This window comes from Oncorhynchus keta, chromosome 21 (assembly GCF_023373465.1).
Source record: "Oncorhynchus keta strain PuntledgeMale-10-30-2019 chromosome 21, Oket_V2, whole genome shotgun sequence".
Classification (NCBI taxonomy): Eukaryota; Metazoa; Chordata; class Actinopteri; order Salmoniformes; family Salmonidae; genus Oncorhynchus; species Oncorhynchus keta.
The window spans coordinates 28,380,560-28,404,162 of NC_068441.1; the positions used below are offsets into that span (position 1 = coordinate 28,380,560).

The 23,603-nt window shown below is 42.1% G+C and overlaps 1 protein-coding gene and 1 long non-coding RNA gene across 3 annotated transcripts; both read right to left on the reverse strand.

Moving 5' to 3' along the window:
• Window positions 1-69: 69 nt before the first annotated feature.
• Window positions 70-16,603, reverse strand: LOC118400364 (cyclin-dependent kinase 4-like). Of its 2 annotated transcripts, none has more exons than XM_052473658.1 (8): window positions 16,492-16,603; window positions 14,236-14,460; window positions 11,608-11,743; window positions 4,625-4,792; window positions 3,535-3,644; window positions 1,217-1,267; window positions 900-1,035; window positions 70-615 (listed from the first exon to the last, which is right to left on the reverse strand). In XM_052473658.1, the coding sequence occupies exons 2-8, from the start codon at window positions 14,451-14,453 to the stop codon at window positions 517-519; spliced, it is 918 nt and encodes a 305-aa protein (XP_052329618.1). In that variant the 5' UTR covers window positions 14,454-14,460; window positions 16,492-16,603; the 3' UTR covers window positions 70-516. The 2 variants fall into 2 exon arrangements, with proteins under 2 accessions (XP_052329618.1, XP_035653053.2); XM_035797160.2 differs by lacking the exon at window positions 16,492-16,603 and adding an exon at window positions 16,036-16,283.
• On the reverse strand, window positions 4,799-11,590 carry LOC127910330 (uncharacterized). Its single transcript, XR_008074401.1, has 3 exons — window positions 7,786-11,590; window positions 6,991-7,732; window positions 4,799-6,937 (listed from the first exon to the last, which is right to left on the reverse strand). It is a non-coding gene; the product is annotated as an uncharacterized LOC127910330 (long non-coding RNA).
• Window positions 16,604-23,603: the final 7,000 nt, after the last annotated feature.

Sequence of the window (23,603 nt, forward strand, 5' to 3'; positions counted from 1 at the left end):
TAAAGAAGCAAACAAGACATGAATTAACCTAGAAATTGAAAAGGGATAAAATGTACAGTTAAATGCCTGTTAGTTGATTGGAGCAGCTTTATTAGTCTTTGCAACACTGATACATTGGGAGGGATGCTTGGTACAGAAAAATACATTTGGCCTGTGAACCTGTTCAACAAATGCCACTTAGCTACTGTGTTCATGTGTGAATTTACAAAAATACATTAAGCTATAATATTAATGACTCAGGACAGTTATTCCGTGTTGGAAGTATGGGTGCACATTTCACTTGGGGAATGAACGAGTCAATCCCTCTTCAGGTTCATATCCATACGGTCCTAAAACCCCACATTCTCCAGGTGGTCCACTGGGTGTGACTAGCTTGTGTAGTAAGATTTTTTTTTTTTTTTTTTTAAAGGACCCACAACAGGAACCTGGCCTGAAATGCACTGAATGACAATTACACAAATGGAGTCAGGGTTACCATTCCTCATGGTACTGTCCTTCCATGTCATTGACTGCATTTCAACCATTTGTCACTTCTTCCTCATTCTCCTGGAAGTAAGGATGTTCTAGAGCATTCAGGGCAGAGATTCTTCTTAGAGGGTCAAAAGTTAGCATTTTCTGTGGGAAAAACAGAACACTTGAGTTTACAAATGTGAATCAGGACAAACCCTACTTGTAATTGTCTTATCTTGTATACCGCCATAACTTTATTTCGTTAATCATAGCTTTTACAAGCATTGGTCTGGATAATAAAATAACACTTTTGGCCAGGATTCACACTAACCCAAGTGGATCCTGGACTGGTTTATACAATTCTACCATTTTGCATTTCAACGCTACCAAAAAGTTTATTTTCAAACTGAATACCCTCCACAGCTGGTTAGAAAACCAAGAAGTCTCACCAGCAGCAACTCTGTCCCCTGTTTATTGATCTCTGGAGCGTAGTCGGTGATTGGGCGGGGGCTGATAGGACTGAAGTTGTGTCGTGAGAGGGTGACATCAGCAGGCCACTCCTCCTCAGGTGGCAGGCCAATCACACTGTGGAATGGCAGACAGGAAAGTTCAAGCCAGCCAGTCAGACAAGCGTTTCAGAAAGAATTGACAGAAGACTGATCCAAAGTGACAAGACGGTTACGTCCCAAATGGCACTTGTCAAAAGAAGTGCACTATATAGGGTGCCATTTGGGATACAAACAAAGAGATTCCAGCCCATACTCACTTGAATATCTTTCCCAGCTGGTCCACTTCAGAGTCTCCACAGAACAATGGTCTACGTGAGAGAGTTTGGATTTGGGTTAAAGTGATGTTGGCCAATTTCCCCAGCTGTGAAACAAGCAGTACCGTCTGTCTATATGCCCCCAAATGTCCCCATTCTATTGTACTGACCTATGGCCATGTCTGTGGGAGATTACAGGGGCCTGGCTGACCATTCTGTGTAGACTGGTGTGGCCTGGTCGTTAGTGTGGGACCATAATGATAAGAGAAGAATCCCTGAGTACCACAGCAGTAGTCTGCTATACTGCCATTTGACTACATGGTGGCAGCATAATCACAGAAATGAGTGCTCGGTCACACTACAGCCAGAAACAAATTGGGGTTGTCTTGCTCCATATGTGACTCGTTTCAGGAAACTAGGCATATGTCGCGGGTCACTACTTCACAGGAGAGCCATTCGAACTATTTTTATTTTTTTTTAAATCAAAATGTATTTTTTTGGCAGAAATGCCTTCTGGAACACGTGAACTTTCATGTGCCTTAACAAATGTGTATGCCATCTGTAAATATGAATAAAATTGTTAAATTACGAGCCTATTTGGTTAAGCCACAAAAAAGGCCAACAACCTTCTCACTAACCATGATTGGCTGGGATAATGAGTGGGCTGGACATGCCGAGAGGAGTTCAGATTGGTCTGCCATACAGAAGGCTTCTGTCTAATTGAGCTGATAAGTCTGTTGGTAATCCTGTCGTTACAGTTTTTTTATTTTTTATGTATCATGTAGTGGAGCTGCATAAGTGTTGATCTCCACTTTCTGGTGGATAGAGTTTTGAAATCAGTGAAATTAGAGTATGATAGCTAAAGAGATGGCGAAAACCCCTGTTTCTGTATTACATCTTCAAACTAAGGGCAACCATGGCATAGCATCCAGGACCCCCGACCTCCAGCGGGCCCCCAGATAGCATATGATAGCAAAAATGTGTAGAATTTGTCCAATTTCCTGCAATTCTACACATTTCTGCTATCATATGCTATCTGGGGGCCCCGGGGCATGTACCCTGGGTGCCCGTTCGGTAATCTGGCCATGAGTGTTTACTTTGCCGTGTGGAATATTATCGATAAATCCAATGGGAATCATGTTAGAATGTCAGATTAAAGGCCTCCCGAGTGGCGAGTCAAAGGCACTGCATCGCAGCGCTAGACCACCTTTACTCCACACACAGAGACGTGTACAAAGTTCTCCCTCCATTTGGCAAATCTGACCATAATTCTATCCTCCTGATTTCTGCTGTCAAGCAAAAACTAAAGCAGGAAGCACCAGTGACTTGGTCAATAAGAAAGTGGTCAGATGAAGCAGATTCTAAACTACAGGACTGTTTTGCTAGCAGACTGGAATATGTTCCGGAATTCCTCCAATGACATTGAGGAGTACACCACAACAGTCACTGGCTTCATCAATAAGTGCATCTGACGTCGTCCTCACAGTGACCCTAAGTTCATACCCCAACCAGAAGCCATGGATTACAGGCAACATCCGCACTGAGCTAAAGGCTAGAGCTGCCGCTTTCAGTGAGCGGGACTCTAACCCGGAAGCATATAAGAAATTCTGCTATGACCGCCAACGAACAACAAAAAACAGGCAAAGCGCCAATACAGGACTAAGATCGAATCGTACTACACCGGCTCTAGTTCTCGTGCCCAAGAAAGCGAAGGTAACCTGCCCAAATGACTACAGACTACCGTAGTACTCACGTCTGTAGCCATGAAGTGCTTTGAAAGACTGGTCATGCTCACATCAACACCATCATCCCAGAAACTCTAGACCCGCCCCAACGGATCCACAGATGATGCAATCCCTATTGAACTCAACACTGCCCTTTCCCATCTGGACAAAAAGGCGGCAGGTAGGGGGTGGTGGGTACCCTAGTGGTTAGAGCGTTGGGCCAGTAACCGTACATTGACTGTATCGGTACCCTCTTTATATAGCCTCGCTTGTTATTTTACTGCTGCTGTTTAATTGTGTTACTTGTATTTTCAATTTTTTACTTAACCAAGCATTGTTGGACATCCAGCCAATTTGATATAATTGGGACGCATTGGAGTCAACATGGGCCAGCATCCCTGTGGAACGCTTTCGACACGCTCCATGCTCTGACCAATTGAGTCTGTTCTGAGGTCAGGGGGGTGGGGGGGGTGCAACTCAATATTAGGAAGGTGTTCTTAATGTTTTGAACACTCATTGTACATTACGAGTCTCAAAAGATAAATACAGGTATTTCCCAGTACATCAAATAAGCCTTCACAAGCCCTGACCACTCACTTGCGTCGGAACATCTCAGCAAAGATGCAGCCCGTGCTCCAGATGTCCACAGGCGTGGCGTAGGTGGACTGGAGCAGGACCTCAGGAGGCCTGTACCACAGAGTCACCACCTGAGAGTCATGGAGGAGAGGGTTGGTAGTATTATGAATGCATATTAATTTTAATGCATGAAACTGAAATCTGCCATACCGAATTTATACCAGCATGTCACATGTGCAATCAGACACAAAACAAAACACTCTAGATCACATTTACTCCACACAGAGACACATACAAAGCCCTCCCACACCATCCATTTGGCAAATCTGACCAGAAGTCTATCCTCCTGATTCCTGCTTAAAAGCAAAAACTCAAACAGGAAGTACCTTTGACGAGCTCAATACGGAAGTGGTGCGATGAAACGGATGCTAAGCTACAGGACTGTTTCTCTAGCAAAGACTGGAATTTGTTCAGGGATTCATCCTGTTTGTCTATCCTGATTGCCTAGTCACTTATACCCCTACCTACATGTACAGATTACCACAACTACCTCCCCTGCACATTGAATCAGTACTTATACTCTTTGTATATAGCCTCGTTATTTTTTTGCGCTACTATATCCTTTTATTTTTTGCACACACAAAAATACTGTCTAACTCTGCATTGTTGGGAAAGGGCTCATAAGTAAGTATTTCACCATAAAGTCTACCCTGTTGTATTTGGCACATGACAAATACATTTTTTTAATTGAATATTTAAAACATACAATATACTTGCAGTGAAGCCGCCCAACAACTACATCACATTAGTGATGCAACCAGGGTCAACGTCCTGCTCAAGAGCACGTCGACAGATCTCCCACAAGGTCAAAAACGGGGACCCGAACCAGCGATCCCTCAACCCAAGCTCCCAAACGCCAGCCCCCAACCCCCTCCCTAGTTCCCCAAGAGTTGCCACAAGAATAAAAAATGCATTTGATTTGATATGAGTAGGATGAGAGAGAAGTATGAATGCATATGAGTATTTATGCCAAGTGTAAAGCCATAAGTAAGCATTATGGTGAATGCACAGAGACTCCTTCAATGCTCAACCATAGTGTGTGTCTTCCTACCACAGGAGTGAGGGCCATGTGGTAGCTGTAGATCCTTGCCAGTCCAAAGTCGGCCAGCTTCACCTGACCACGGCTGGTGACCAGGATGTTCTCTGGCTTCAGGTCCCGGTGCACCACGCGGTTCGAGTGGAGGAATGCCAGGCCACACAGCAACTGACGCATCAGGTCCTAACACACACAGGGGGACACATTTAATCTGCGTACCATGCTCGACCCACTGAACAGTCTTCCATCACAACCAGCCAGGTAGAATGAGAGGGAAACCTATACTGACTGTACAGCTGGTCCTGTGTGCAAACAGGCCTGGATAGGGCTGTGGCGGTCATGAAATTCTGTCAAACGGTGATTGTCAACTGTCGGTCTCACGGTAACTGACAGTTAAATAACAAACACATTTAGCAACTCCTAGCTTCCACGCATAGTGTACCAGCCATTGATGCAGACCTTTGGAACATCTACATTTTAAAAAGTCTAATAAATCCTTCTGTAGCTCAGTTGGTAGAGCATGGCGCTTGTAACGCCAGGGTAGTGGGTTCGATTCCCGGGACCACCCATACGTAGAATGTATGCACACATGACTGTAAGTCGCTTTGGATAAAAGCGTCTGCTAAATGGCATATTACTTACTTACTTAAATCCATGTAATATAACCTACACCATCACAATAAATCCATTACATATTTTAGATGGGTCTAAAGAAACATGATATGAAGAAAATGTAATCTACTTCAGAAGAACAGAATAGCATACTCTGAGTTGTCCTTATGTTAGGCCCTGATCTGGCTATGCCATTTTTTTAAATTTAACTAGGCAAGTCAGTTAAGAACAAATTCATATTTACAATGACGGCCTAAACCGGCCAAACCCAGAAGACGCTGGGCCAATTGTGCGCCACCCTATACTCGCAATCATGGCCGGTTGTGATGCAGCCTGGGTTTGAACCAGGGTGTCTATAGTGATGCCTCTAGCACTGAGATGCAGTGCCTTAGACGTCAGCCCTATGGCTGTGGGCTACACTAGTTCATTTAGCAGACAAGATTTGATTAGAATTGTGGCATTATTTTATAGTATGAATAATACATTTTAATATTGCTGAATAAGATAGAAATTATGTTTTCTCCAAAAGATTTCTGAGGGGGTGCCACATGAAGCTATTCTGTGTTGAGCAGTTAAGAAACAGGTCCCCCTATATGCTTAATTTCAGAGTTATTTATGCAACTTTTGTTGGCTGCATGATGCGACTCATGATGATTTGAAAAAAGTTTCATGAAAGGCATGAGCTCTGCTTTGTTTCCTGCACAGGCTGTGCACACTTCATCCGTCTCTCATTCACAATTTGAAAAGCACTTGACAATGCCTCGAATTTCCTAGCGGCATCTCCCTAGTGTGGCCGTAATGACCCCTAAAGAAATCCATGCTTTTTGCGACTAGTGGCTGTTGTGCCCTTGGGCTGAATATAATAATTTTTATTCCCTTCTCCCGGCTGAGTGTTCCGAAGCACCTCTCACTCATGGCTCTCTCAGATATCGCAATTCTAATTAGCCAATACCCGTCACATGATCGATCGGGTTCTTCTCACAGGCATCTATCTCAGCTCCGAAGTAGGCAAGTGAAGACATACATCAGGGATGGAAGTGCACGCTTCCTTCTTATCAAATTCTGAGATGTTAGAAGAACTGTCCACATTTCCCTTTCGTCAGCCAACAAGATGAGTCGGCCTAACGAACAACAAAACCACTAGCCTATGTCAATCTACTAACCCCCATAGTACAAAAGTTGACCTATTCTAGTCATCAGTGGATTAATGTGCTTCATTTTAAGTAGTTATTTGGCCACTTTAGCTGTCAAATCAAATCCAAATCAAATTGTGATACAGTTGTGATACAAACCTTATTAAAACATACAGGCCGATGGGCTAGGCTGTATGAGTTGTGATACAAACCTTATTAAAACATACAGGCCGATGGGCTAGGCTGTATGAGTTGTGATACAAACCTTATTAAAACATACAGGCCGATGGGCTAGGCTGTATGAGTTGTGATACAAACCTTATTAAAACATACAGGCCGATGGGCTAGGCTGTATGAGTTGTGATACAAACCTTATTAAAACATACAGGCCGATGGGCTAGGCTGTATGAGTTGTGATACAAACCTTATTAAAACATACAGGCCGATGGGCTAGGCTGTATGAGTTGTGATACAAACCTTATTAAAACATACAGGCCGATGGGCTAGGCTGTATGAGTTGTGATACAAACCTTATTAAAACATACAGGCCGATGGGCTAGGCTGTATGAGTTGTGATACAAACCTTATTAAAACATACAGGCCGATGGGCTAGGCTATATGAAGTGTGATACAAACCTTATTAAAACATACAGGCCGATGGGCTAGGCTGTATGAGTTGTGATACAAACCTTATTAAAACATACAGGCCGATGGGCTAGGCTGTATGAGTTGTGATACAAACCTTATTAAAACATACAGGCCGATGGGCTAGGCTGTATGAGTTGTGATACAAACCTTATTAAAACATACAGGCCGATGGGCTAGGCTGTATGAGTTGTGATACAAACCTTATTAAAACATACAGGCCGATGGGCTAGGCTGTATGAGTTGTGATACAAACCTTATTAAAACATACAGGCCGATGGGCTAGGCTGTATGAGTTGTGATACAAACCTTATTAAAACATACAGGCCGATGGGCTAGGCTGTATGAGTTGTGATACAAACCTTATTAAAACATACAGGCCGATGGGCTAGGCTGTATGAGTTGTGATACAAACCTTATTAAAACATACAGGCCGATGGGCTAGGCTGTATGAGTTGTGATACAAACCTTATTAAAACATACAGGCCGATGGGCTAGGCTGTATGAGTTGTGATACAAACCTTATTAAAACATACAGGCCGATGGGCTAGGCTGTATGAGTTGTGATACAAACCTTATTAAAACATACAGGCCGATGGGCTAGGCTGTATGAGTTGTGATACAAACCTTATTAAAACATACAGGCCGATGGGCTAGGCTGTATGAGTTGTGATACAAACCTTATTAAAACATACAGGCCGATGGGCTAGGCTGTATGAGTTGTGATACAAACCTTATTAAAACATACAGGCCGATGGGCTAGGCTATATGAAGTGTGATACAAACCTTATTAAAACATACAGGCCGATGGGCTAGGCTGTATGAGTTGTGATACAAACCTTATTAAAACATACAGGCCGATGGGCTAGGCTGTATGAGTTGTGATACAAACCTTATTAAAACATACAGGCCGATGGGCTAGGCTGTATGAGTTGTGATACAAACCTTATTAAAACATACAGGCCGATGGGCTAGGCTGTATGAGTTGTGATACAAACCTTATTAAAACATACAGGCCGATGGGCTAGGCTGTATGAGTTGTGATACAAACCTTATTAAAACATACAGGCCGATGGGCTAGGCTGTATGAGTTGTGATACAAACCTTATTAAAACATACAGGCCGATGGGCTAGGCTGTATGAGTTGTGATACAAACCTTATTAAAACATACAGGCCGATGGGCTAGGCTGTATGAGTTGTGATACAAACCTTATTAAAACATACAGGCCGATGGGCTAGGCTGTATGAGTTGTGATACAAACCTTATTAAAACATACAGGCCGATGGGCTAGGCTGTATGAGTTGTGATACAAACCTTATTAAAACATACAGGCCGATGGGCTAGGCTGTATGAGTTGTGATACAAACCTTATTAAAACATACAGGCCGATGGGCTAGGCTATATGAAGTGTGGGACTATGATTTGAAAAAGTCGCAAAAAAAGGCATGCCCCATTTTCTGCCTTACTGCACACAAGCTGGGCATCATTCACAAGTGATAGGCAAATATTGTCACTCAACAGACTATTGTTGATTAAATATTGTCTTTACAAATACTAAATAATATGTGTGGAATTGGTTTTGATTTAGAATTGACCATTATCATGCACCTGTCTCAGAACAGGGGCAACAAATAAATAACATGTCATCTATACACTTAAATAGTGAATGGAGGATGCTTTTCCTGAGGTTCATTTTCATGCCAGCCAGGTAGGCTATACTCCTGTTGTAAAGCAAAGCAATATGCTTAATATTAGGAAAGCTGAGAAATAAATATAGTAGGCCGAGCCTATAGAGACCTGATGGGATCCTCCTAATTTTAATTAAGGCCATCAAAACTCGTTTCGCACGCATTTCCATAGCCTATAGAAACGTTGCTCAATATGAGCTCATGGGCTCTCAAAGTGTTTGATTAGATTTTTGATTACATTGACGTCAGAGTGATTAGAGGGACAATAGAGTGCTGAGTACCAGGCAGTTAGCAAGTTTGGTAGACTACTAATGACCATCAGCAGCATTAGAGCTTGGAGAAGCCTAGTTAACGTGACTAAACGGTCACGTGGAATTTGACTGCGGTCATGCCTCGTGACTGTCGGTAAAATGGTCACTGTAACAGCCCTAGGCCTGGTTCCATTTCAGTCCCTGGCCCCTATACCTTACCGCTTCGTTAGCAATGTGGCAGAAGTTCTACTTCAACTATTGGAGGTCTAGTACTGCTATCCAAACGCTTCTGATTACCAAACACTGCAGGTGTGTGGAGGCAAAGAGCAGGGACAGTCTTGGTCAACTGACAACAGCCAAAGTAGGTGGAAGATCATGCAAGTGTGTAAGTCGCTCTGGATAAGAGCGTCTGCTAAATGACTTAAATGTAATAATAATAATAATAATATGTGTTGGGTGGACTACCTCTTTAACATGGTTTACATGCAGACGACACCATTCTGTATACTACTGGCCCGTCCTTGGACACTGTGCTATCTAACCTCCAAACAAGCTTCAATGCCATACAACACTCCTTCGGTGGCCTCCAACTGCTCTTAAACGATAGTAAAACCAAATGCATGCTTTTCAACCGTTCACTGCCTGCACCCGCACGCCCGCCTAGCATCACTACCCTGGATGGTTCCAACCTAGAATATGTGGATATCTATAAGTACCTAGGTGTCTGGCTAGACTGTAAACTCTCCTTCCAGACTCATATCAAACATCTCCAATCTAAAATCAAATCTAGAGTCGGCATTCTATTCCGCAACAAAGCCTCCTTCACTCACGCCGCCAAACTTACCCTAGTAAAACTGACTATCCTACCGATCCTAGACTTTGGCGATGTCATCTACAAAATAGCTTCCAATACTCTACTCAGCAAACTGGATGCAGTTTATCACAGTGCCATCCGTTTTGTTACTAAAGCACCTTATACCACCCACCACTGCGACCTGTATGCTCTAGTCGGCTGGTCCTCGCTACATATTCGTCGCCAGACCCACTGGCTCCAGGTCATCTACAAGTCCATGCTAGGTAAAGTTCCGCCTTATCTCAGTTCACTGGTCACGATTGCAACACCCACTCGTAGCACGCGCTTCAGCAGGTGTATCTCACTGATCATCCCTAAAGCCAACACCTCATTTGGCCGCCTTTCCTTCCAGTTCTCTGCTGCCTGTGACTGGAACGAATTGCAAAAATCGCTGAAGTTGGAGACTTTTATCTCCCTCACCAACTTTAAACATCTGCTATCTGAGCAGCTAACCAATCGCTGCAGCTGTACATAGTCCATCGGTAAATAGCCCACCCAATTTACCTACCTCATCCCCATACTGTTTTTATTGATTTACTTTTCTGCTCTTTCGCACCAGTATCTCTACCTGCACATGACCATCTGATAATTTATCACTCCAGTGTTAATCTGCTAAATTGTAATTATTCGCCTACCTCCTCCTTTTGCACACAATGTATAAAGACTATTTTTTGCTACTGTGTTATTGACTTGTTTATTGTTTACTCCATGTGTAACTCTGTTGTTGTCAGTTCACACTGCTATGCTTTATCTTGGCCAGGTCACAGTTGTAAATGAGAACTTGTTCTCAACTTTCCTACCTGGTTAAATAAAGGTGAAATAAAAAATAAAAATAAAAACATGACCTAATATGTTAAACACTATATATACACAAAAGTATGTGGACACCCCTTCAAAATAGTGGATTCCACTATTTCAGCCACACCCGTTGCAGACAGGTGTATAAAATCGAGCACACAGCCATGCAATCTCCATATACAAACATTGGCAGTACAATGGCCTTACTGAAAAGCTCAGTGACTTTCAACTTGGCATTATCTTAGAATGACACCTTTCCAACAAGTCAGTTCGTCAAATTTCTGCCCAGGTCAACTGTAAGTGCTGTTATTGTAAAGTGGAAACGTTTAGGAGCAACAACGGCTCAGCCGCAAAGTGGAAGGCCACACAAGCTCACCGAACGGGACCGGTGAGTGATTAAGTGCGTAGCGCGTTTAAAAAAACATATCCTTGTTTGTAACACTTCCTACCGAGTTCCAATCCAAACTGCCTCTGGAAGCAACGTCAGTACAATAAATGTTAGTCTAGAGCTGCATGAAATGGGTTTCCATGGCCAAGCAGCCGCACACAAGTCTAAGATCACCATGCGCAATGCCAAGCGTTGGCTGGACTGGTGTAAAGCTCGCCGCCATTGGACTCTGGAGCAGTTGAAACGCGTTCTCTGGAGTGATGAATCACGCTTAACCATCTTGCAGTCCGACAGACGAATATGGGTTTGGCGGATGCCAGGAGAACGCTACCTGCCCGAATGCATAGTGCCAAATGTAAAGTTTGTTGGAGGAGGAGTAATGGTCTGGGGCTGTTTTTCATGGGTCGGCCCCTTAGTTCCAGTAAAGGTAAATCTTAACGCTACAGCATACAATGACAACGATTATGTGCTTCCAACTTTCTAGTTTGGGGAAGGCCCTTTCCTTTTGGTCATGTAGTGTATTTAACATGGTTTTACGGGGACCTAATAGGTTATATTTAACATGATTTACGGGGACCTAATATGTTATATTTTACATGGCTAGCGGGGAACTGAGGGGGCTTCTTACTTGGATGCGGCTGGGGGGCAGTCCTGGGGCGGGGGCCTTCTCTAGGTAGGTCTTAAGGTCCTGGTCCACGTGCTCAAACACCAGGGTGACTTTAGTCTCCTGATCCGTCCTCAGAGTGGCACACACATCCATGAGCCTGACGTACACACAAACACAGAACACACACGCCCATGAGCCTGATGTACACACAAACACAGAACACACACGTCCATGAGCCTGACGTACACACAAACACAGAACACACACGTCCATGAGCCTGACGTACACACAAACACAGAACACACACGCCCATGAGCCTGATGTACACACAAACACAGAACACACACGCCCATGAGCCTGACGTACACACAAACACAGAACACACACGCCCATGAGCCTGACGTACACACAAACACAGAACACACACGTCCATGAGCCTGACGTACACACAAACACAGAACACACACGCCCATGAGCCTGATGTACACACAAACACAGAACACACACGTCCATGAGCCTGATGTACACACAAACACAGAACACACACGCCCATGAGCCTGATGTACACACAAACACAGAACACACACGCCCATGAGCCTGATGTACACACAAACACAGAACACACACGCCCATGAGCCTGATGTACACACAAACACAGAACACACACGCCCATGAGCCTGACGTACACACAAACACAGAGCACACACGCCCATGAGCCTGAAGTACACACAAACACAGAACACACACGCCCATGGGCCTGACGTACACACAAACACAGAACACACACGCCCATGAGCCTGATGTACCGATGTGTGATATGCACACATCCCTAACTTTCACACTAGTGCTGGGCTATCCACAACACTAGATAGAGAGCAAGCCCATTGTGTGTGCTGCTCTCAAGGGATTTAATTTAACCTGCACTACAGTTCAGGTAACATTTCAGCTGCCATGCCTTCTCAGAGATTAGTCATTATTGTGGTGCAGGTTAAAATCCAAGCACCTGACAGCAGCACACATACCATGTGTGGGATCGCTCTTAATACACAGTCAAACAGACAAGAGTTTATGGTCATTCATCATAATCTGAATGAGAGGCATGCCATGGTGAGTCCGTCGCTAGCTAATAACCTTTATAGAACCTACTTATCAAAACATACCAGTCAGTCCTTAAGCATTACCCCGTTCTGTGGCTATGTGGGCGGAGGGTTGTAGAGATACAGTTGATCAGGTCAAAACAACTGAAGTCTCAGGCTACAAGTCACAACAAAACCAACACTGACTGTGTGATTGAGAGCGTTTGTGACTGTGTTAATGTGTTTGTGCATGTTTATGCAGTTCAAAGGCGCTATTGGTGGAGAGGAACAATTTACGTGTATGGGTGTGTTGATTACTTTATGGGATTCATTCCCTTTTTAAAGTACTTTTTTTTCCTTTCCCTTTTTCATGATATCCAATTAGTAGTTACAGTATTGTCCCATGGCTGCAACTCCCGTACAGACTCTGGAGAGGCAAAGGTTGAGAGCCGTGCGTCCTCCGGAAAATGACCCTGCCAAGCAACACTGCTTCTTGACACACTGCTCGCTTAACCCAGAAGCCAGCTGCACCAATGTGTCGGAGGAAACACCGTAACGCTTGCAACTGTGTCAGCGTGCATGCCCTCGGGCCCCCACGAGTCGCTGGAGCGTGATGGGACAAGGACATCCCGGCCGGTCATACAAGCAAACCACACAGTCCAAATGTGCACTTCACATTTCCATATCTGAAAACTCATGTAATTTACAGCATCAACGTTTATGATCGCTTTACAGTATCAACATTTCCAAGAATGACTTGTCATACCCTGGGTCATCCTGACATGAATTAAGCCGTTTGTCGTATTGTGAAGAAAATTTGCCTCGGGAACCCACACTTGAATGCACTCATGACTCCATTCCATACGCACCAAAATTACAATTTGTTTGTCTGAAGTACCTTGTGAAACACTATGGTCGTATTTTATTACTTAGCTAGTCATTTTGGCAAGAAGTTTTCAAATGATGCCCAGCTGACCCAGATTGCAAATTATAATAAAACGATTTTGGATTGCGTAAACAGTAATTGTGTGATCGTGGGGACGCAGGACTGTGTTCCCAAACAAAAATTGTGCTTGCCTCAGTTCCTTCATGGCAGAGCTAGGAGAGCTAAAAAAAAACACCTTATAGTTGAAGGCTCTTTCCTTGAGTAATAAAAGTGCATTGAAATGACTTAGGAACTGTGCACAGTTTGGAGAGGTGTGGCCACTTGGAGACACCAGTTAGACCTTTTTCCCCTCAAACACTTGAATTGTTCTTTCTTATGTTGCACCTACCCCAAAATGTACATGAATCTACTGACATTTGAAAGCAAGAGTATGTAACCAGTATGTGTGTTTATCGGTCGTCAAAGGCCTATTAGTGTGTAGGTGTGTTGGTTTTCAGACCTCGAAAGAAGTCTCTTTACATTCCAAATGGGGTTGAGGCTTATACCTAGATCTATACAAAAGTTGCATGGAACGTGAACTCATCTGAAAACTAGACCTATTTCCTGGCCTGAAAACATTTGACAATCTTTGATTTTGGTGTGAACTATAACTTTAAATAAAGGTTAAATGAATGAATGTGTTCTAACTTGACCACGTTGGGATGGTCAAACTGCTCCAGTCTCTTCAGCAGGGCCACCTCTCTGACTGTGGAGATAGGGAGGCCATCTTGGTCCGTCTGGACGCGAACGCTCTTCAGAGCTACAAACTGGCCGCTCTCCAGGTCCCGAGCTTTGAACACCGTCCCGTATGCACCGCCTCCGATCTCTGCCACCGGCTCGTACTGGACCTCACTGCCCTGGGCCATGGCCTGGCTGGCAGACAGAAAGAGAACAATAGGTACAGTATGACTACAATGTCCTTCTACAGTAAGACACTGTCCTCTCCCTGCCACGTGCTTTCCAAAATAGAGGTCCAGCTGTCTTAGGTCCAGCTCATTACCCCTCCAACAACCATTCACCTTCTAGAGCACTAGACCTCATTAGCTGGGGTAACCCCTGCATTCCAGAGTGGAAGAGGCTGTAGGAAAGATTGTGTGTGTGTTAGTGATGCGCGGGTTGACTCATAACTCGTGGACGGGTTTAGGGTCACTACTGTGTGGCTGAAGGGCGGGTGGGTGGTGAGTTGTATGAAGAGAAACAATACCTTAAACCCACAAATGTATAATTATTGTGCAATTCATATAGGCTAAATGTAGGTTTTTCTGTCAATATTTTAGGCTATCTGGTATTAGTGCATAAGCCTAAACGTTATGGCTTAATTGTAAACACACCAAATTGCCTACACCAAATAATGATTTTGGGAACGGGCAGAAAAAGTTAATATAATTCCACAGAGGCAAAAAGGTAATTTTCGAAGTTTAACTCAATGAGACAAAAGCTGCAAAATGAGAATTGAAATAAAGAAAAGGGAGTGCCAGAAAAGTAATGTTTAGAAAATATTTGGTGAAGTTTTAAAAGAGGATGATAGCAGTGCTGGCTGGCTATGTTATGTTTGATGATTGTGAGGCGCTATACAAATTCGACAGTCACAAGACGGGACTTGAAATAGGCCTATGGCATGTCAAAGGAACTGTAGCCTACTGTTTAGATGAGTTAAATGGAAACTGAAATCTAAAACACTATTTCAATAGAGATTCACCATATATAATGTCTAGGCTTAATCTGGGTCTGGGAAACCAGTACTTAATGTTTTTACCAAGTTGCCATCCTTAGCTACTCCTAGAGCCAGCAAGTATACAATGGGTAGTCTCCTGGTTGACAACCAGGCCAGGAAGGGACATATAACAAATTGGTATTTTTTTCTATATTTAAAATGGTCCAAACAATGGTACATCAAATACATCTGAAATATTTCCTAATGTGGCTCTATATTCTACCCAAGAAAACAAAAGGTTGGACAACTGTCATTGTTAATTTACCTATGTCCATATACAATGGTAATAACCGTAATGTAATATGTAATTGTCCTTGTATTTTATCACCAGAATAAACTAAGCAAGCAAAAGTAGGTAACGCTAGCAAAATATTGGACAGAACTTGTGGCATAAGGCAGGAAACTTAAGCCCCCCCCGGAACGTGTGATTCCTCCATAACTCTTTTTTTGTTAATTAAATCAGTAAACACAGAATCGATATGCCACAATAACTCTTAAACGCAGTTTAAGACGTGCCAAAAAATATTTCATGTTAAATCATGGTTCCACACTTATCTTTGGCATGGCAAACATTTGTAGAGGCTATAGGAAACCCATGCACCAAGTTGTGAAGAACTTGTGTGGTCAGGCCTATGATCTGACACTAGTGCAACTAGCGACATCTGGTTTTTAAACATATTTACAAGATGAAGTGAACAGTGTTTTAACTAAATTGGATCTAATAAGCTACTTACCACGTTTCTTGACGTTAACGTTAACTGGCTATACTGCTACATTTAGTGCATGAACGAAAACATGTTTTTCACTTGGTTCTTTAGTATCAAACCACATTCGAGGTAGGTCGCACATAGATTTCACACTAAACTTGCGGATGTCTTCGATCAAATCCTTCGATTTAACTTCGGCCTTACTTCACTTTTCTTAAAACAAGCAAATCACTTGGTAGTGGAGGCGCTTCCTGTCGTCTTACAAGGCGGAGCCAAACATCTATTTACCCCCCCCAAAATAATCATGACAGCTTTGCAACATATAACTTAGCCACCCACTAAGTAGTTCTGTTGTATGATACATCTGCCAATTAGCCTACATGTTCAAATGTTTATAAACGTTATGAGTGAGTGAATCTTTAATAAATAATTTATTCTATGACATGCTAATTATTTACCTTTTTTTCTCATGTAAAACATTACCTGGTTTATTTCCTTCATAGACAATGTACACTAGAAACATTGAAGAAGAGAATGTGACTCAGGTCTGCCCCGGCACGCGCAGAGCTCCGTGAGTGATGAATGAGGACCGCGCACCAAACCCCTCCCAGCTCTTCATCGCGCTGCTATTGGCGGATAACTGCTGTTGCTAGGCTCATCTACTACTCTGGTTTGCTGTGAGAGACCAAACCCCCATGCATTCCAAAGGAAGTATTCAGAATGAGTTATTCAACTGAAATGATTCTGTATATTCATTTGGTTAGTGCTCTCCGTGATCTTGGGATGTCCATACCCTAACCCTATGTATTTATTTTATTTTATTTGGATAACCATTAGCTTTTGCAGAAGCATCAGCTACTCTTCCTAGGGTCCACAAAAAAAAACACAAAACATGACAAGTAACAGAACACGGATAGACAAGGACAGTTATTTAAATGTAAAATACGATGTACAAACAATACAACAACAAAAAATACAAACAATACAACAACAAAAAATACAAACAATACAACAACAATGATGTGTGTGTATGTGTTAGAGTGTGTGTGCCTGTGTTTGTGTATCCTGCCGTTCCATGAGGTGTTATTTAATCCGTTTTTAAAGGTAATTTTGCTGTTTGCTTGAGTAATTGGAGATGGAAGGGAGTTCCATGCAATTATGGCTCTGTATAATACTATGCGTTGCCCTGAATTTGTTTGGACTTGGGGACTGTGAAGAGAGACCCCTGGTGGCATGTCTTGTGGGGTATGTATGGGTGTCTGAGTTGAATGTTATTTGATTATGCAGACAATCTGGAATTGTCATCACAATAATATTTCTCATAAAACCTAGAAGAGAACAGTTAATCTCTCGTTGACCTGACTGGTATGCATGTTGTTGATTTCAGTTCTGTATGTGCAGTTAAGGGCAAGGCATGCTGCTCTGTTTTGAGCCAGCTGCAGCTTTGCTAGGTCTTTCTTTGCTGCACTTGACCATATTACAGGGCAGTAATCAAGATGGGAGAAGACCAGAGCCGGAACCACTAGTACAGGTGATATCTGTCGAAATCACAGAACATATTTTTATAACAGACATACCCCTCTCCATCTTCACAACAACTGTGTCAATATAACTTGCCCATGATAATTGATCATCCAATGTTATACCTAGGAGTTTATCTTCCTCAACTTGCTCAATGGTCACACACTTTATACACAACTCCAGTTGAGGTTTAGGTCTTAGAGAATGTTTTGAACCAAATACAATGCTTTTAGTTTTAGATCTGTACATAAGACCAGTTTATTACCATTCTGATACTGATTGTAACTAGTGGTGGGAAAAGTGCTCAATTTTTTAAAATACTTTTGATACCTATGTACATTTTAGCAACTATACCTAGACAAGATCCCACAAAGCACAAAGGGGCAATGGCTGCCTAAATATGATCCCCAATCAGAGACAACAATAAACAGCTGCCTCTGATTGGGAACCATACCAGGCCAACATAGAAATATAATCACCTAGATGACCCACCCTAATCACACCCCGACCTAACCAACATAGAGAATAAAAAACTCTCTATGGTCAGGGCGTGACATTCCAACTGGTTTGAAATTGGGAATGTCCTCAAATTGTTCAGAGAACATTAAGAAACAACGTTCTTCTTTGAGAATTTCAGTACTTCAGCATAACGTTTCCTTCAGGTTTCCTTGTGGTTCTATTTAAAGTCATGTTCTCACATTGTTCCAAGAACATTAAGAAATATCCCATAAAAACCACAAGAAAACTTTAGTAACGGTCAGAAAACTTTCAGAAAGTATTCATACCCCTTGATTTATTTCAGATATGTTTTGTTACAGCCTGAATTAAAAATGGATTAAATATACTGAACAAAAGTACATGCACTACATGTAAAGTGTTCAGTCATATGTTTCATGAGCTGAAATAAAAGATCACAGAAATGTTCCATACGCACCAAAAGCAAATTTCTCTCTAATTTTGTACACAAATTTGTTTACATCCCTGTTACTGAGCATTTCTCCTTTGCCATGATAATCCCTCCATCTGACAGGTGTGGCATATCAAGAAGCTGATTAAACAGCATGATCATTACACAGGTGCACCTTGTGCTGGGGACAATAAAATGCCACTCTAAAATTTGCAGTTTTGTCACACACAACACAATGCCACAGATGTCTCAAGTTTTGAGGGAGTGTACGATTGGCATGCTGATTGCAGGAATGTCCACCAGACATGTTGCGAGATAATGCAATGTTAATGTTCTGAATCGACAGCATGTTTCAGTTCTCACCAATATCCAGCAACTTCGCACAGCCATTGAAGAGGAGTGGGACAACATTCCAAAGGCCAGAAACAACAGCCTGATCAACTCTATGCGAAGGAAATGTGTCGCTGCATGAGGCAAATGGTGGTCACACCAGATACTGACTGACTGATTGTCTGATCCAGACGCCCCTAATTTTTTAAAAGGTTTCTGTGACCAACAGATGCCTATCTGTAATATATTTCAATTGACTGATTTCCTTATATGAACTATAACTCAGTAAAATCTTTGAAATTGTTGCACATTGCGTTTTATATTTTTGTTCACTGTATATTTTCTCTCACCCATCTACGCACAATACCCCATAATGACAAAGTGAAAACATGCTTTTAGAAATTATCGCAAATGTATTGAAAATAAAATACAGAAATATTTAATTAACATCCGGATCCACACCCTTGAGCCAATACATGTTAGAATCACCTTTGGCACCGATTACAGCTGGAAGTATTTCTAGGTGAGTCTCGAAGAGCTTTGCACACCTGGATTATACAATATTTTAACATTATTATTTTTTTAATTCTTCAAGCTCTGTCAAGTTGGCTGTTGATCATAGCTAGACAGCCATTTTCAAGTCTTGACATAGATTTTCAAGACGATTTGAGTCAAAACTGTAACTATGCCACTCAGGAACATTCACTGTCATATTGGTAAACAACTCCAGTGTATATTTGGCCTTGTGTTTTAGGTTATTGTCCTGCTGAAAGGTGAATTTGTCTCAGAGTGTAACGGTTTTCGTCTGGTGAAGGAGAAGAGGACCAAGGTGGTAAGTGTTCATTTTAATAAACAAAATAAACTGAACACTGAAATGAAAAAAATAATAAAGAGTGAGAATGAAAACGAAACAGTTCTGTAAGGAATACTCACAAAACAGAAAACAATCACCCACAACCAAAATGGGGAAAACAGGCTACCTAAGTATGATTCTCAAGAGGGAGACGGAGACAGCTGCCTGGATTCAGAACCACCCAGGCCTGGTGCAGAAATGGAAAACATAGGAAAACGTGGAGGCGCATAGAATGCTCAGCACCCAACTCACCTGTCCTGGCTGACCAAACTAAAACAGAGCCCGGTAAGAACAGCAGGGTGGAACAGACCGCACTGAGCTGTTCAAAAGCAGACTGAACCAGGTTTTCCTCTAGGATTTGACCTGTGCTTAGCTCTATTCTATTTATTTTTATCCTCAAAAACTCCCTAGTCCTTGCCGATGACAAGCATACCGATAACACGATGCAGCCACCACCATACTTGAAAATATTAAGAGTGGTACTCAGTGATGTGTTGTGTTGGATTTGCCCCAAACATAACACTTTGTAGTCAGGACAGTTAATTTCTTAGCCACATTTTTTGCAGTTCTACTTTAGTGCCTTATTGCAAACAGGATGCATGTTTTGTAATGTTTTATTCTGTACAGTCTTTCTTTTTTCACTATGTAATTTAGATTAGCCTGTAACCAATGGGTTCCATCCTCAAAGTCTCTCCCATGTCCAGTCATTAACCCTCTAACTCCTTTTAGTCACCATTTGTCCGGTTGTGGTGGATGATTCTGTAACAGTTTCTTCCTCTTCAGCAACTGAGAAGAAGGACTCATCTGTCAGTGACTGGGTGTTCATTTTAATAAACAAAACAAATTGAAATTAATGACAAAAATAATCAAGGGGAATATGTCTGTTTGTTTGTTTTTGCCCTCTACAAAATAGGTGCAATCTTTGACAGGCAAAATGGGGAAAACATCCCTAATCTTTGTGGTTGAATCTGTTTTGAAATGACCTTACAGGTAATTGTATGTGTGGGGTATAGAGATGAGGAAGTCATTCAAAAATAATGTTAAACACCTAATATTGCACACGAAGTGAGTCAATGCAACTTATTATGTGACTTGTTAAGCAAATGTATACTTTGAATTTATTTAGACTGCTATTACAAAGGGGTTGAATACTTCTTAACTCAAGACATTTCAGCTTTTCATTTTTTATTCATTTGTAAAAATGTCCAAAACCATAATTCAACTTTCACATTATGTGGTATTGTGTGTAGGCCAGTGTGTGTTTGCATGATTAATGCTTAGGGAAATAAATGTGTTTCTGTGCTTAGAGTTGAAAACAGTTAAACCAGCAGTGTTGTTAAAAGTCTTATTGAAACATGTTCTCAGAACGTTATTTAATTATCTTCAAATCAACTAGAATTTCCATTCTCAAAACATTATTAAAACCCCAGGAAAACTTTCAGGGAACCATAGTAAAACATTCTGAGAACCTCATAGCAACTTAAAAATGTATGTTCCCAGAACAGACAAAATATTAACTTCCATTCTCAGAACGTTTAAAAAAACGTTCAGTTTTAATGTTTAGGAAACATATGGCTTTGTGAACCAATGGGAAACCAAAAGCCTACGTTCCCACAACTCCCAAGGAACTAAATGTGCTAGCTTGGCACAAAAACATTTCTCTAATACCTTCAATGCTGTTCTATTTGTACTTAAGTTAACCGGGCTTCTTAATGATCCTATTATAGACTTCATCATGACCCAGTTGGGTCTGAACACCTATAACGATAACATTCTGAAGGAGGGAAGCTCTTGCCAACACCATGGTGAAGTTGGATGCTCTCAGGCAAACGAGCACAGGGCCCTATCCTGTCTGCTGGGCCTCCAGTGGGCCCTCTGCCAGGACCCTCCCCGCCATGCTGGCCCATATGCCAGGGTATATTTCACTCAGAGTGGCTGGCTGCAATAACGGTTGCGGTAGCACCACTGAGTTGGTATGACCATCTGTCCACCAGAGAGCTAACAGGGCCTGGGCAGCCTGCAGCCTGTCAACTACTAGACCAGAGAGTAGAACGATCTCCAGTCAGTTTGTTTGAGGGACCAAGATTATCCAATAATGCCTACATTTAAGTACTCTTATAAGTCATTCTGTATCCTATTTTGTATCATTTTCACTTTTAGAGTTTATTATTCCACTCTATTTGTTTGTTTCTGATGGTAATATATCAAAACCGCAGCAAATGACAAAGAGTAGTCAGGCTGATCATTGATTTGTAAGGACCCACAATAATGGGAAGAGGACAATTGGGTGAGAAGTTCAGGGCCAGGGATGATAAGTCTTGGTGAATGTAGTATTTCTGGTAAACAAGCTAGACAGCTGTACTGAGAGAGTTTACTTTGAACACGCTGCCTTGCCAGTACAATCTGTGTGCATTTTGTGTGGGTGACGTGGCTGAGTGTAGACAGACTGTACTCAGCCAGGGCTCTGTGTGTGTGTGTGTGTGTGTGTGTGTGTGCGTGCGTGCGTGCGTGCGTGCGTGCGTGCGTGCGTGTGTGTGTTGGTTTGAGTGCCTAAGTGTCTGTTTTGTGTACCTGTGTCTGTATCTTGTCAGTGTTTTTTTGTGAGTGTCTGTAGTCTTCTAGTGTGCTGGTGTGTGTTATTATTCAGACTGATGGTCACAAAGCTGCTCAGCCCTTGCAGATAACCTATGAGACATAATGGTGTTGCTTTGTTCTTGACCAATAGCCAATATTACTAATGTCTCTATGACATAACCACCACCCCCTTTCACCCTCTCTCTTTGTCCATCTGTTCCTTTCAATTTTACACTATCTTTGTTAATCTCTTCCTTTGAATTTTACACTATCATCTTTCCTCCTTTTGTTGTTTCTGCTTTCTCCCACGGTAGTTATCTCCCAATTACTTAGCTAACATTGTGTGCTGTAGTGGTGTCTCTCCCACTGACAGAATCTCAGAGTGAGCCTGCCTGGACATTCCACTGGCCTTTTCAAAGGACATTACATTTAACATTTATATTTAGCAGACGCTCTTATCCAGAGTCAGTGCATATATGTTGTCGTCAAGCTGAGCTTATTTAAACTTCATGTTCTTAAATAGATAGTATGAAATGTGATGTGATGTGGGCCTACCTACCGGTTGTTGATTTTTTAACACTCATACAGACAGTGGTTGTCAATTTTCCATTGTAGACTCTAAACCTAAATCTATTTTTCTCTCTACTTCTGGGTCTCCCTGTCCTCTCTTGGCTCTTGTCCTCCACACAAATGATCTAATTTCAGCACTAATATGTCAGCATATAATGAATTGTACTGGTTACAATTATCTTTAACACTCTTGTTTTATCTGTTTAATTGATTAATACATTTAGTGGATGGGAGAGTGTGAAAATACTTGAAGTCACTGAAAAGTTTGTGTTATATTGTAACGCTGAGTATAAAGCTGAGTTATTGAAGTTTAAAAAGTGATCATGACACACAATGTTTTGAAGCTGGGTGCATCCATATACTGAAGAGATCCATTTTAATGTTGGCCTCCACACAGTTTGCCCTTTGTCAAGAACCCATTCTGTTTTACAACAATGACGACCTGTCGACTGTTGCAGTGGGAAGATGAGGATTCAAAATGACGTAGTTTAAAACTGCAAGCAGGTTGATTTGATAGCAATCCAAACCAGTATCAGAGGCCAGGACATTGGGTCAGGATACAGGGGTAGCCTACTCCTCTATCCAATTGGTTGAGTATTACATGTTTTGTTTATTTTGGTTGCGTTTTCCTATTGGTAAAGGGGAATGTTTTTTATACAGTTTTGTCAACTTTGGTCCCTCAGGCCCTTGCTACCGAATGTAGCATGTTAGAATTTAATGGTCTTCATTTCAGAACCAAGGACAGCGTCCGTTAACCGGATGCCCCCAGGTGGACTAGGAGCTTCTAAAAGCACTGGGTGAATAAATGGAAGAGGAAATATACAAAATGGACTAACAAAA

Excerpts from the sequence above, each read along its gene's own strand:
- LOC118400364 (XM_052473658.1), bottom strand. The coding sequence starts at position 14,453 with ATGGCCCAGGGCAGTGAGGTCCAGTACGAGCCGGTGGCAGAGATCGGA. Across the intron at positions 4,793-11,607 it reads TGCCCCCCAGCCGCATCCAA|GACCTGATGCGTCAGTTGCT; the intron begins GTAAGAAGCCCC and ends TGTGTGTGTTAG. Across the intron at positions 1,036-1,216 it reads CAGCTGGGAAAGATATTCAA|TGTGATTGGCCTGCCACCTG; the intron begins GTGAGTATGGGC and ends GCCATTCCACAG.